The 14,712-nt window shown below is 44.6% G+C and overlaps 1 protein-coding gene across 9 annotated transcripts in view; it reads left to right on the forward strand.

The window, feature by feature from the left end:
• ABI1 (abl interactor 1) overlaps window positions 1-14,712 on the forward strand; it is a 105,582-nt gene that overhangs the window by 35,552 nt on the left and 55,318 nt on the right. For all 9 annotated transcript variants that reach the window (XM_028749751.2, XM_028749752.2, XM_028749745.2 and 6 more), the window contains exon 2: window positions 7,552-7,719. In XM_028749751.2, coding sequence (XP_028605584.2) covers window positions 7,552-7,719 — 168 coding nt within the window. The remainder of the gene's footprint in view (window positions 1-7,551; window positions 7,720-14,712) is intronic.

A 14,712-nucleotide genomic window follows, 5' to 3' on the forward strand; every position in this document is an offset into this window, starting at 1 on the left:
TTGCCAACCCCTGATCAAGATGATCAGTTTCTTGTCCATCCTCCGAGCCCAGGAGGAAGAGGGAGGCAGCTCTGCATTCAGCTGTTAGAGAACTGTGTTCTGGGCAGGGTGAGTTTAGCTCTTACACTTGGCTCATAGCTGCACCTCTCTACCCTGGCAGTGGATATTTGAGGGGTACATTTTTGGGACCCACTCTTTTTTTTTGCGATTGTAAGCAGTTTTAATGTTGCATTTTTCGATTGGCGTAACCTACCCTGGCACCTTAGGGTGAAGGGCAGGTAATAAATTAAAATATTGTGATTAGCAATATAATAGTAGTTGGGGAGGGGAAATTCCCTTAGATCACGGGTTCCCAAAGTATTGCCCGTGAGCTTCATTCTTGTGGCCTGTGAAGTGTCTGTAAAAATGCAATTAAAATTCATAGAGTATATAATGTAGCACACTGCAGTTTCTACAATGGGCAGCAAAATCAATAAGGAGTCTGCCAAGACACTCAGCATTTTTCAGGTGATCCAGGGGAAAACAAGTTTGCCCTAGATCAAAAGTCTGTCTGTCTGGGGAGCCTTGCCCACTCAGTTGCTTGGGATTTCCCTGCTCCCCTTTTCTGCATGGAAGTGTGTGACAGGCCACATCGCAGGAGCATTGTGGACCCAGAGCTTGTTTTTAGCTTGCCCCGGGAGACTAGGCAAGTGGCTATTTACAAGTTAATATCTGAGGAAACAGGAAGCCTATGGAGACTAGGAAATGACGAGAGAAAGAGAAGGGGAACTATGTGCCCACGGCCAATGAACTCTCTGGTTTCTGAGTCTACAGCAAATGCTGCCGTAGTGTTTGCAACCTTTCTTTGCCACAAAGAGGACTAAGAAAGTGCTTGTTGTATTAACAGGTGTACTAGGTTTCTGTGGATTCCAGGTCTTGTACTTTTTAAAAAAGATATAGCTGTATGCAGCATACACCTAAATATACAGGCTTTTGGCAGTTCTGAGAGTGGAAACATATTGCCTTCCAATGCCCTTATGAGGATCACTTCATGTAGATAGGGGGTGCTTGAATTACACTGAAACGTTGATATTGACATAGGCCTGTCCAATAATCTGGCACATACTGAAACTGGTGGGAGTAGAATTTAATTCCTCAATCTACAATTAATGTACTGCAAGTGCTGCTACAACCTGAGGACAAACATAACTAGCTAAACTGTTCCACTTGCCAGGAAATGTAAATTGAATTCTGTAGGTTTCTCAGAAAGCTTAAGCAATAAGTGAAGTGAATTAGCGGAAGTGAATTGCTTAAATGAAAGCACGTTGACCATTGTCTTTCCTTGGCACAGTTCTGTAGGTTACAGCATCCTGTGCTAAGTAAATTGTGATGTGGACAGATTGTTTAAGTCATGTGTAAATGGATTAAAATAATCTAATTTGTTTCTCACCAGCCAGTGCTAAGTAGACTGGGCTATATGAAAACGTATGCAGGGCTCAATGCAATTCATTCAGCATCTTTTGTAGGCTTTCATGCATTTAAATTGTACAGGTCTGTTTATCCAAGGGGTTGTTGGAAAGAAGTTTAGCTGCAGCTCCCCCACCCCCCTTACAACAATTGAACTGATTCCTCAGCACATTTACATATGAACATTTGTGCTGCTTTTCAGCTACACAGCCTCAGTACAGGTTAAATTGTAGTTCTTGTTGCAAAAATTATAGCAACTCTTTACAGCAACCCTTTTCAAGAAAGACTTGTTAAAAAAGCAGAATATACAAAATCATTTATTTGAACCCACAGGTATTAAACATGATGAAAGGAAGCTTTTGAGACACACAGGGCTTCTCTTCTTGGAGCTTAAATAATTAGGAAGATAATGGCACCTGGCTGGCTTTTGCCAACAATGTTTGGAGGCATCCCTCATTGCCAAAGTAGAGGAAGGAAGTTACTACAGAGGCCAACTCTCTCTATTTACCAGAGAAGGTCCCTATAGCCTTGTCCCTGCTTCTGGTAAACCATTATCCTGCCATCCCCATTTCTGCCATGCAAGCATGCTTGCTTTTGGTATTTTTTAGTGTAAGCTGCTGGTAAGTTGCTTAATGTTATCATTCACCTTGTCTGCTGGTTCATTGATCTTTAACTAGTGACCAGGATCCGCTGCTGGGTTGCAGTGTCATCTAAGATGGGTCACAACCTGGAACAGCAGCAGTATACAAATCTATGGTAAATTTTAAAAAAGAAATAGGTCCTCAAATGCATGTTTGAGTTCAAAGTGGGCCCCAGATCTGAAAACATGGAAGATTAGAACACATGCGTCTCATTGTGTACCACATGAGCATTGAGGTACCAGCTTTCCATTTCACTCACTGCAATCAGTACTATTTCACCACGGAGGATAGTATTGTAGACAAATAGGGGGGGTTTTTTGGCTATAACTTTTACCATAATAACCATTGCCCTCTTGGCTGCTGGACCTGTGAAGGACAGGGCTGTTGTAGATTAAATGAATATAGCGTCCAAGTGATAGTATTGTAGTCATAGTGGAGCTTACTAAGTGATCTTTGACTTGAGAATAGGAGTTTTATAGTGTAGCAAATCCCTGTTTTCATCTGTGACAAGCTGGAAGTATAGCACAGGGGTATGTTGCAGCAGACAGTTAATTAGTTTGTTCATAAAGTTGCCTCCAGGGACAAAGTAGTAAATGAAAAATGTGTTTCCTCTAGAGGGAGAACTACTTAGGTGCAAGGCATGGCTATATCTGCATCCAGGCCTTGTGGGACTCTTGGAAGTGAGGGGTAAAAGCCTCACCCAAAGTACAACAGCAGTTTATCTTATCAAAGCTGGAGGTTAATGTGGAAGGTGTATAGTGTAGATGCCTGGATAGCTCAGTTGGTTAGAGCATGGTATTGATAATGCCAGGGTTGCAGGTTTGATTCCTGTATGGGACAATGCATATTCCTGCATTGAAAGGGGTTGGATGATCCCCAAGAGTCCCGTCCACCTCTACAATTCTATGATTCCAAGTACAAAATGTATTTTCTTCTCTCTAGCTTTACTCCTGCATTATTTTGAACGCTAGAGGGCTTCAACTTCCAATGGTACAAATGTGCTGAAGACATCTGCTTTACCCCTGACCTTCCTAGAAGGTCTGAAGGGGGCTCATAATACCGTATTTTTCGCACCATAGGACGCACTTTTTCCCTCCTAAAAAGCAAGGGAAAATGTCTGTGCGTCCTATGGAGCGAATGCAGGGGGGAGGCAGGCAGGAAAAGCCCCCAAGAGCCACACACAAGCTCCATGCGCTCTTGCGGGCTTTTCCACAGGAGGGAGAAGGGACTGACTGGCCGCATCAGTCCCTTCTCCCACCTCCCAGGAAAGCCAGGAGAAGCCGTGCAGCCCTTTTAAAGTGCGCGCGGCTTTTGCCGGTTTTGCGGGAGGTGGGGGAATTCCCCCACCTCCCAGAAAAGCCAGGAGAAGCCGTGCAGCCCTTTTAAAGTGTGTGCGGCTTCTGCTGGTTTTGCGGGAGGTGGGGGAATTCCCCCACCTCCCAGAAAAGCCAGGAGAAGCCGCGCAGCCCCTTTAAAGAGCTCACGGCTTCTGCGGGCTTTTGCGAGAGGTGAGGGAATCCCCCCACCTCCCAGGAAAGCCGGAAGAAGCCGTGCAGCCCTTTTAAAGTGCGCACGGCTTCTGCCGGTTTTGCGGGAGGTGGGGGAATTTCCCCACCTCCCAGAGAAGCCAGGAAAGCCCTGCGCAGCGTCTCCTGGCAAGGAGAGGCTGCACGGGGCTAAAGGGGAAGGCAAAACAGCGAGCGGGATCCATCCCGCTCGCTGCCTTGCCTTCTTCCATAGCTGCGCGCAACCCCTCCGCAAGGAGAGGCTGCGCGGGGCTAAAGGGGAAGGCAAAACAGCGAGCGGGATCCATCCCGCTCGCTGCCTTGCCTTCTTCCATAGCTGCGCGCAACCCCTCCGCAAGGAGAGGCTGCACGGGGCTAAAGGGGAAGGCAAAACAGTGAGCGGGATCCATCCCTCTCGCTGCCTTGCCTTCTTCCATAGCTGCGCGCAACCCCTCCGCAAGGAGAGGCTGCGCGGGGCTAAAGGGGAAGGCAAAACAGCGAGCGGGATCCATCCCGCTCGCTGCCTTGCCTTCTTCCATAGCTGCGCGCAACCCCTCCGCAAGGAGAGGCTGCGCGGGGCAAAATGGGGAAGGCAAAACAGCGAGCGGGATCCATCCCGCTCGCTGCCTTGCCTTCTTCCATAGCTGCGCGCAACCCCTCCGCAAGGAGAGGCTGCGCGGGGCTAAAGGGGAAGGCAAAACAGCGAGCGGGATCCATCCCGCTCGCTGCCTTGCCTTCTTCCATAGCCGCGCGCAACCCCTCCGCAAGGAGAGGCTGCGCGGGGCAAAATGGGGAAGGCAAAACAGCGAGCGGGATCCATCCCGCTCGCTGCCTTGCCTTCTTCCATAGCCGCGCGCAACCCCTCCGCAAGGAGAGGCTGCGCGGGGCAAAATGGGGAAGGCAAAACAGCGAGCGGGATCCATCCCGCTTGCTGCCTTGCCTTCTTCCATAGCTGCACGCAACCCCTCCGCAAGGAGAGGCTGCACGGGGCTATGGCTTCTTTAGCCCTGTGCAGCATCTCCCGGCAAGGAGAGGCTGCATGGGGCTAAAGGGGAAGCCAAAACTTGGCTTGCTCCATAGCTGCACGCAACCCCTCCGGCAGGGAGAGGTTGCGCGCACCCTGTACGCTGCTCTTTGGGGCTGGGGGGGGGAAAGTTTTTTTTTCTTGATTTCCCCCCCCTAAAAACTGGGTGCGCCCTATGGTCCGGTGCGCCCTATGGTGCGAAAAATACGGTAAGCGCATTTGACTGAAGGCACTTGCAAGCCCCTTTAGATCGGGAACCCTGACCATGGGGAGACTTGCAAGTGCATTCAAGCAGAAGACCCTCTCAGATCTTTCTGCTCAATGCAGAAAGGTTGGGAGTCCGTGGGTGGACCTGTCTCTACTCGCTAGTTCTAACCCTTGTGAAGTCTTTTGAATGCTTTCTTAGGACACCTGACTTCCAGTTACTTGTTGGTTGGAACTTTCCCAGCCAGCACAAACATTCTTTTACTAAACTGGCCATTGAGAAAAATGTAGTTATCCAGTGGAAAAGCCTTGTTTGGTGTGTTGAGAAGAGATGGTAATAGCACTGCACACTTATAATCCTGCACCCCAGCTCCTTTTGCTTCTTTGCGAATAGAAGAAGCATTTTTGCTCCATGCCTCCCTCCTTATTGCCCCAGTCTTTCGATTCCACTGCAATTTTAATAGTAGGGAAATACATTTAGATGGAGGGGTTAATGATGCAACATTGAAAGCTCCGGTTTGCACTCACTGCAGTCAGGAAATACAAAGCTTGGTTTGAGTGCCAATTGAACACTCCATTTCCTGGCTAAGCTTGCTATTTAGGTTTTTTTTTTTTTAAGGCTGCATAGAACCTGTGTCTGTATGTTTCTCTATGCCTTCCTGTTTGCACATTTCAGTTTGTCAATAGCAATATTTCTTCCTTTGAAAGAAGCACTCTGGTAGATGTAAAGTGCTGTGCCCAACGGAAATGGTGTGCTTCGCTTAGCGTTTTGATAGCAACCTGTCTGAACTATATGCTTATCATTCCGGAAAAGCAAAAGGCTGCTCTTCCTGCATACGGCTTCCTGTGCATGTCTATCAGCTGCAGCAGGCTCTCCACCTAAGCATCATTAGGAGACTTGGGAAGTTTGCAAGTGCCACAATTCAGAGAGACCTGGAGATCATAAAGCCTTTAGGTTAGCCCAGAAGCCGTGCGTGGATGTTACAGCTGTAGCAGTCCCAAATGCTGGCTTAGCCATCTTTGCAGGAAGATAAAGCAATTTTATTTGGCCCTAAAATATTTTTACTGTACCTGTCTGTTAGAAGGCAGGCTGAATGTTGGTTCTAGATAGCTTTAGAGGTTTTGTCCCTCCATTATCTTGACTGTCTCTTCTTGCTTGCCCTTCTTCTGCTTGTCCACATTCTCCTGTTTGTGAGAAGTGATGTAGAATCCTTTGGCACAGCATATAATCTGGAAACCAAAAAATCCCTGATTCAAATCTCACTCCAGCTCTGAACTGTTTAATAGCCTTAGGAAAGTATATCTTATGTATCAGCCCTATATTGCAAACGGGCTGCTCATAGCTGCTGGCACTGGATGCTCGGATATGTGCTCTCCAACATTTTAGCAATAGGCTGTTGAAGGTCTCAAGTCCCTGCAATATTCCACTCACGTTTGGAACAGCTGTTCTGTGGGAGGCAGGAGGATGGGACTTGTTTGATTAAGTTGTAGTTGGTGTTGCAGAGGAAGGCGAGAGAGCAAAGATGTAGCTGGGTGAAACACATGAATGGAAGTGCTTTCTTTACCCCTTACCAACATGCACAAGGAAATTTAATTTTCATAATTAAAAGTTGTGTTTTGGAGCTGCCCTTTTGCTTAAACAACACCCTTAACAGTGTGAGTCCAATGTTATGAATGCTGAGCTAAAGCTTAGAATTCAAACTTTTTGAATTTGCTGTTGAATATTTTGGAGGCTGACATTTTGTGGTGGGCAATCAAGGAATCTTCTAGTTCTGGCAAAAAATCTAGGTTCTGTAGTATCGGAACTTCACTCCAAGAATGGATGGAGTGGTTCCTTTAAGTTCTGGAAATTATTGAGACTGATGTACCAGTGGAGTAATGGCATATATGTCCCAACTTTTAGGGGGAAAGAGCTTTGCTGGATTAGGCCAAGGTCTGTTGCTCCCTAGTAACTGGCATTCAGAGGCATATTGATTCAAAACTTGGGGGGAATGTGTGTATCGCTGTCTATCTATCATTTATCTAACCATCTAATCTATCTATGCGCCATTGGTAGACCATGAATCTGTCTGATCCAGTTTTGAAGCCATCTAAAAGAGTGGCCATCAGTTACAGTTAATTCAATAAGTTAATAACATGCTGAGCGCCTTTTTAATTTTAGTGGAACTCACAAATGACATTGGGAAGATGCTTGTTTAGCAAGCTGTATTTGTAAAACAATAAGAAATGTAACTGGTTTAAGCAGTAAGGAAAGCTTTTAAAACATTTCTCCAGAAGTTTTAGTAGGCAATCTAGATCCAATGCCGTTTTTTTTTCTAGGATTGTGGGAAAGAGAACATCTAGCACAAGGGGCGGGGGGGAAGGAAGGAATGTGCCCTCCTGGTTTACGTAGGATTTCTGAAATTCTACGCTTCAAGAATATTGGGGAGTTTTTATTCCACCATCTTCCATTCGCTGCCTAGAATAAAAGATATGGGAGAGCTATAAAAGTGTTGCTGTAGTAAATTATTAGAGGTTTTCTACTGATCCTGCAGCAGAGTTTTAAACAAGACCATATGCTGCTAGTTGCTTATTCCTTCTGCACTCTCTGTGTTGCGGATTTCTGGTTCCACCTTATCAGACTGCACATCCAGTAATAAGGTCTTCTGGGTGATCTAAATTATTAAAGTGGTTCTTCTCCCTCTCTCTGAACTTTGAAAAATAATACATCTCTCTCTCTTCGTTTCTTCAGGCTCCAGACAAAAGGAAAGCATTAGAAGAGACCAAAGCATACACAACTCAGTCTTTGGCCAGTGTTGCTTATCAGATCAATGCACTGGCCAACAATGTGCTCCAACTACTGGATATCCAAGCGTCCCAGCTCCGGAGAATGGAGTCCTCAATCAATCATATTTCCCAGGTAATTCCCCCCCAGAGATGTTAAAGATATACTTTTCTTGGGTGTTCCAAAGATGTGAGAGATTTTTTGAGATGGTTCACGTGCAGTGCCAGCTCATGGTTTGATAGTAATGTAAATAAGCCTCAGGCTTGCATATGCTTTCGTTCTCTAGTGTGTTCGGATCACCTTTTGTAGCTAGTCGTAGCACAGAAAGAAGAAATGCCATGGTGTAGCACAACTGGACGCCTTCATCTGTCCCATCTGCAACAAAGCACATCTCTTCTGTATCTGTTTCTACAGCCCAGGGGACCAGCTTTTGGGGGGTCCAATTCCTTTTGGGCCCTCCCAATATTTTTGGGTGGGGGCTGCACCCCTCCCATGTCCAAAGAACACGGAGGTGGAGCTGAGCGCGGCACGCCTTCAGTGGCCAGCTTCTTCTCCTTCCGCAGAGGGGGAGGATGGCTGAAGCAGTGTGATGTTGCCCCCCCCCATCACCCTCGCAAGCTGGCATCTCTGCTACCGATGCAGCAAGTGCTGTGATCTTCCAGCAGTTTGATTTCACCCCCAAAGGCACACCCTTCCATTGCCAACTGAGACCGACGGATGCCAACAACAGTCCCTACATTCACTTGCCCTTCAAACCAGTGTTTCAAATCACAATCAAACTACAGCCGTACCTTGGAAGTCAATTGGAATCCATTCTGGAAGTCCGTTCGACTTCCAAAACGCGGCTTCTGATCGGCTGCAGGAAGCTCCTGCAGCCAGTCAGAAGCCCCGTTGGATTTTCGGCTTCCAAAAAACAGTTTGCAAACCGGAACACTCACTTCTGGATTTGCAGTGTTCTGGGTCCAAAATGTTCAAGAACTAAGCTGTTTGAAAACCAAGGTACGACTGTAATGTTAGATTCTGGTTTGGGAGGTAAGCGAGAGCCATAGTTTACTGAATGAATGGACTTCTTGTTACAGTTGCAGACTGTTAGCATTAGATACATAAAGCAAATGGCTAAAGAGCAGATACATATAAATATACATTTTTTTGGTTTTATTTTTGAAATGGCAGGACATCAGCGGGTTTGTGGATGTTGGGTGATATCCATCTAAGTCATACTAAGAGCCCTGAAATCGGTAGACATAAGTTATTGGCGTCACTGATCACCCCTCCCCCCCTAGCCAGATTGTCTTTAATCTTATAAGCTTGTTTTATATCTTACTGGCTGCTTATTAATACTAATTGTGCCATAGTCTGAATTCTCTGCTGGTACAAAAGGTGCAGCCCCTTGTTTTGTTTAGCTCTTGGCTTGAGCTGAAGGCCTTGCTATGAAGAAAGCTTTTGAGTCACCTGATACATGAACTGTTTGCTAAAAGATTGTGAACAATTAATGCTTTGTAAAGCATTTTGAGAGTATTTAGCGAGGACACTTGTAGCTCTTTTGGTCGTTAGGCCTTTTGAAAAATTAATCTCTGTTGTATAAGCCTCCCCAGACTTCTTTATAAAAGTTTAACTTATATCTAGCTCTAGCATTGTGAGGTTCTTTTAAAAAGTTAGCCAGTTCTTCTTCATTAACTTTATTTAAAAAACAGAATCCTATACCCAGCCTTTGTTTTCCACTTAGTTTACCTCTATGATTGTGTGTGTGTGTGTGTGTGTGTGTGTGTGTGTGTGTGTTGCTGTTAGAAACTGAGATATGAAAGCCAGGAGCCAAATGGCACCTTAAACCTAGGTTGTTGGCGCAACAACAGAATGTATAGGTGTGTTTTTTTTATAGCAAGAATACAAAGCTGAAAATGAATGAACTGCAGCTAAAATATTTTGTTCATTTTTCACATGTTCATTTTTTAAATTCCTTCCCCTGCCCACCCACCTAATCTTCTTAAGAGGGTCTCTTCTCCAGTCTTCAGAGAGTAGCTGGAAGTGGGGAGGCAGAAAAAAGTCCCGCTTTCCTTCCACTCTGCAGTTTTTATCTGAAATGTTAGGTGTAGTACTGCTACCAGAGCGCAGAAACTCCTCGCACTAATGAAATTCCCTGTTGGAAAATGCACTCAGAACAATGGGGGGTTTCAAACACTGGTGTGTGTGTGTGTGTGTGCGCGCGCGGGCGCGCTGTCTTTTGAGTTAAGTCACTTTGTCTACATGGATAGGAAGAACTATAATTACTTACCGTATTTTTCGCTCTATAAGACGCACCAGACCATAAGACGCACATAGTTTTTGGAGGAGGAAAACAAGAAAAAAAGTATTCTGAATCCCAGAAGCCAGAACAGCAAGAGGGATCGCTGTGCAGCGAAAGCAGCGATCCCTCTCGCTGTTCTGGCATTCACTTCATAAGACGCACACACATTTCCCCTTACTTTTTAGGAGGGAAAAAGTGAGTCTTATAGAGCAAAAAATACGGTATTTGCCAGCACTTTGCAGTGCAATGTGCTGCAGTGGAAGTTGTAGAAGGCAGATCTGGTGCATTGCATTCTGAGATTTTTTGAAGGCCTCTTTGGGATTTACACAAAAAAAGCAAAAACGCCTGCACATTCTGCTCCATCCTCCATTTAGCGACTACTTTCCTCCTAATCTGTGGCTTGAGTGTGACTACTGTGGTTCCCTCTGAGCATGGCTTGCTCGTCTACAAGATGGAATCAACTGTTGCATTTCCAATAGCTGTTAACTCTTAAGCAACTTCCTTTCAGCAGTTTCTCCTGCTAGGCTACTATACTTATTGTTAGGTTTCCCTTGGGGTTCAAAACACTTGTCGGACTTTGCTGTTCTTCCACATTTCAGCATCTCTACCAGAAATGTCAGAGGAAGTTGGACATTCTGAAAGAGCTGTTGAAAGGGAAATTGCTTGCCGCTACCATGGCCTCCTAGGGTCTTCCCAGTAAGGGTTTTGCTAAGTTGGTTGCGAAATCATATGCACTACTGAAGTCCCAGATTTTCAGTAAGCCTTACCTGGGCAGTTACTGTTAGCAAAATAGGTCCCAGCTTGCCTGGTTAAGTGCCATCAATTTGGGATAATGGCATGTACTTCAAGGTAAAGTGTGGTTTTTAAGGCACCAGTTTTCAGACTGTTCTGGGGGCTCCAGGTATTCCTTAGAAATCTCTTGGGAGTTTCTGCATTGAGGGCAAGATTCACAGAAAGGCATGAATAGAGGACAAACTTCCACCGCTATTGAACTGTGTAGCCACAGCGAAGCAGTGTGTGTGTGAATGTGTTCTGCGGCGCCCTCTCAGTCCGTGTGAGGTTACAATGACTGCAAGAGGTCTGTGCTATTCCGACATGAATAGTGCGCACCCTAGAATACATTCCCCAGAATACTCTGCAATGAGTAGGTTCTGTGGAAGATGGATGGAAGGGGTTTTTTTGGCAGATGTATCCATGTGGAATGAAGACCATGGTTTTGTATGCTTTTATGTGTGAGGTGCGTGATACTTTATTTCAAAAACTGAGAGTTTAAAGAGTATTAGGGCATTTTTGTTTATTACTTAACCCAAATTCCCCACCACCACACACACCATTTGGAAATTGCCGAGGGTCTCGGTGGACCCCTTTATGACTTTATTCCCCTGTTGTAATGTGCTGCAATAGACGCTGTATGGTTTTTCGTTGTATTTTTATTGCGTCTTTTATTTCTTACGTATTGTATTTTGTTGTTTTATAATTTGAATTAAAAATACAATATAAGAAATAAAAGAAGCAATAGAAAATACAATTGAAAGTCAATATAAATACTTAATGGTATGGCTGTGCCATCCTTCTCACATCTTCAACCACAAATCTGCACGGACACATAAATGAAGTTCTTGTGGGCCACAGTTTGGGAACTTCTGACTAAACCCACATGCATGGAATCAAGCAGTTGTTTGAAATTCATAGCCTTAGTGGATGTTTTGAGGGCTTGTAAAGAATTGCATGAAAACAGGAAGGTTATATTCTAAAATGGTATTACCATTCTAAGCCTGGCAACTTCCAGCTACATAAGTGGGAAGCCCTTTTGACACTTCTGGAAAGATGTCTGAGCATCAGCAGGTATCCAGGAAGGAGTTCTACAGCTAGAGCTATTTCTGGAGTATTCAATGTCTTGCTTAATGCAAACTATTTAAAGCACAGATTCAGGAATAAAAACAATATCTTGTGCAGCCTTAATGCATTGTGGTGTTTGAAAGCTCCTGCTTATGATCTGTTTTTTTAATAAAAAAAATGAATATTTTTTTTCAAATGCCAGGGATTTGTAAAGCCAGAAGCTGTTGTGTTATAACTATGGAACAGACTTCAAGAGAGTTTTCTCTGCAGCGCTCTATTTTAGGATTATATTTTCAATATGTAATTTTTGATCCATAAAAAGTTACCAGAAAAGCATCAGTTAGTGCTGAAATAGAGTAAATGCTGCTGCTATGATTAATGCACAATTAATACTTCTTTTCAAAAAGTTGCGTAATATTCAGCACTAAAAACTCTGATACCCAAGGTTTTTCATGCATTTATAGCTCTGATTTGTGTCAGTGGGTGTGGGGGGTGGGTGTATAATTTCTCACAAAATAAAAAGCTGCTTCTGAACAATGCTTTCCTTTTTATATGTAACCTGGTATTATCAAACCACCAAATGTTCTGAAATCACATCAGACCTCAATTGTCTTCGGCATGAGATGTTCTTGATGTATGTGGTATTTGTCCTCTGGGTGAATTCCAGTTTCCCCGTGTCTCTTCCTGCCCCGTGATGATTAGAATCAACGTTTTAAAATTGGACACTTGATGTCGATGATCATAATATTCTTTTGATTGTATTTGTCTTAAACCGATTTTAATATTGTATTTTTAAATTGCTGTAACCCAGCCTGGGAACTTGTGGTGAAGGGTGAGTAAGAAATTGAATGTAATAACAACAGGAGCAGGAGTTATGAACACATTTTACAGCAACATTTGATAATTACAGTGGTACCTCAGGTTACATACGCTTCAGGTTACATACGCTTCAGGTTACAGACTCCGCTAACCCAGAAATAGTGCTTCAGGCTATGAACTTTGCTTCAGGATGAGAACAGAAATCGTGCTCCGGTGGTGCGGCGGCAGCAGGAGGCCCCATTAGCTAAAGTGGTGCTTCAGGCTAAGAACAGTTTCAGGTTAAGTATGGACCTCCGGAACGAATTAAGTACTTAACCTGAGGTACCACTGTACCATCATGTAAATGGAACAATAGCATTTATATGGTGCTTTTAGAGTGCTCAGAACACTTTGCACTGTCGTGCTGTAAGCAAGGGTGGGGAACTATGTTTCTCCAGGGGATCACCTGTCATGCTGGCTAGGACTGATGCAATTAGGTGTCCCAACATCTGCAGAGCGACACTTTCCCCCTCCTTGCTGTAAAGTGAGGAAGATGTCGATACCATTAAACATGCTATACGTTCTTGAAGAGTATGAACAGTTATTCCCCGCTCACCTCACCTTGCCATGAAATAAATAAATAAAACAACTTGGAATGAAGCTACAGACAACCAATCTCTTCTGAGCTGAGATTCCTTTAAAAGAATATAACAGGTTTGCTGCAAAAGTTTTGTTGGACTTAAGGTCCTTTGCTTGTTGTAGAACGGTGTGGGGAACCGTTGGCTCTCCAAATGCTGCTGAACTACAGCGCCCATCATCCCTATCCATTGGCCTTATTTGCTGGGGCTGATGGGAGTTGTAGTTCAGCAGCATTGGAAGGCCTGAAGGGTTCACACACCTGTTGTAGAACATCTCCAAAGCGGATGGTGCATTACTGTTACTTCACTGTTGCAAGTAGTTCTGAATATACAGGCATCTCCCCCCTTATGTGCTGGGAAATAGATGATAGAATCATACGAGAAAATTGGGGGTGGAGTGGAGCTGGAGAATCCAGAGACCTTCCCTGGAGCCTGAATAGGATGTCGGTGAGGTTGGAGGAAGCCCCAAAGAGACCTCAGGAGCAATAGAGCTTTGTTTAGGCTGCTCAGCCTCCCTGTCTTAACAGCTGAGGTATGGGGTAGCTCAGCCGCCACCGCTTTCCCGTGCAGCCTCCAACCAGCCCCAGAGCTTCAAAGCTCTAGTTGAAGAGAGAGATTTGTGGAGAGATGGAGAGAGCGAGAGCTGGAGAGCAGGAAAAAGAGGCTTTTTAGAGGGTGCTCCCCAGTGCTCTAAAATTCTACACTGCAGCACAACTTCAGCACAAATGCATTGCATCGGTATTCTACCTCTGTACATACTTGGCTGTTTGTTGAGTTTAGGAATCCTGTCTTCCACTTAGTTCTTTAAGAAGAAGTTAGGCAAAACTGAGCAAATTTGCAGGGGTGGGGGTGGGAGGTAAAGGAAAGGCTTCTTCAGCAATTTTTATGAGGAAAAGGTTAGATGAAGTAGGTATGCTTTCAGCGTTTGAAAAATAGAAAATTAAGACAGGGACTTAATGGCAGCCTTAACATAACCCGATGGTGATGAAAGTGTGTGCTCTTGACTGTTATAACTGGAGGCACAAGAAGTAGTGAGTTTAAATTACGAAAAGGTGTGTTGAGGCTTCCTAAAGGTTTAATTAATTGTTAAGACACAAACGCAATGTAATGCAGTCCCAGCATGTATCTCTTTGTTGTTTAGAGGGAGCAATGGTGGAGCAGAGAAATGGAACAGGTGACATAGCCCCTTCTCTCCCCCCCCCACTCCAAATTCTCTCCCCAGCTGCTCACCTTTCCCCATCCCTTCTCCCCACATTTGGAAGGTGGGGTGGGGAAGAAAAAAAAAAGAAGGCTCCAAGCTGAGAGCAAAATTGTTTTGTTGCAACAGCGTTCATTTCCCAGGCATTATATAAAGGTGACTTCATTTTGCTTAATCCTAGGCTTCTGAACTTATTACATAGTGATTCAAACTTGAAAGATGGAATGCGCCTTCTCTGTTTTGTTGAAATTTCTATTGCAAAATAAAAAATCTGACTCAGATAGCTCAGTTGGATAGAGCATGTTGCTGATAATGCCAAGGTTGCAGCATATCCAGCGATCAAAGATGATTGGGGGGTTGGAGTCTTAACA

This window comes from Podarcis muralis, chromosome 12 (genome assembly GCF_964188315.1).
Source record: "Podarcis muralis chromosome 12, rPodMur119.hap1.1, whole genome shotgun sequence".
Taxonomy (NCBI): domain Eukaryota; kingdom Metazoa; phylum Chordata; class Lepidosauria; order Squamata; family Lacertidae; genus Podarcis; species Podarcis muralis.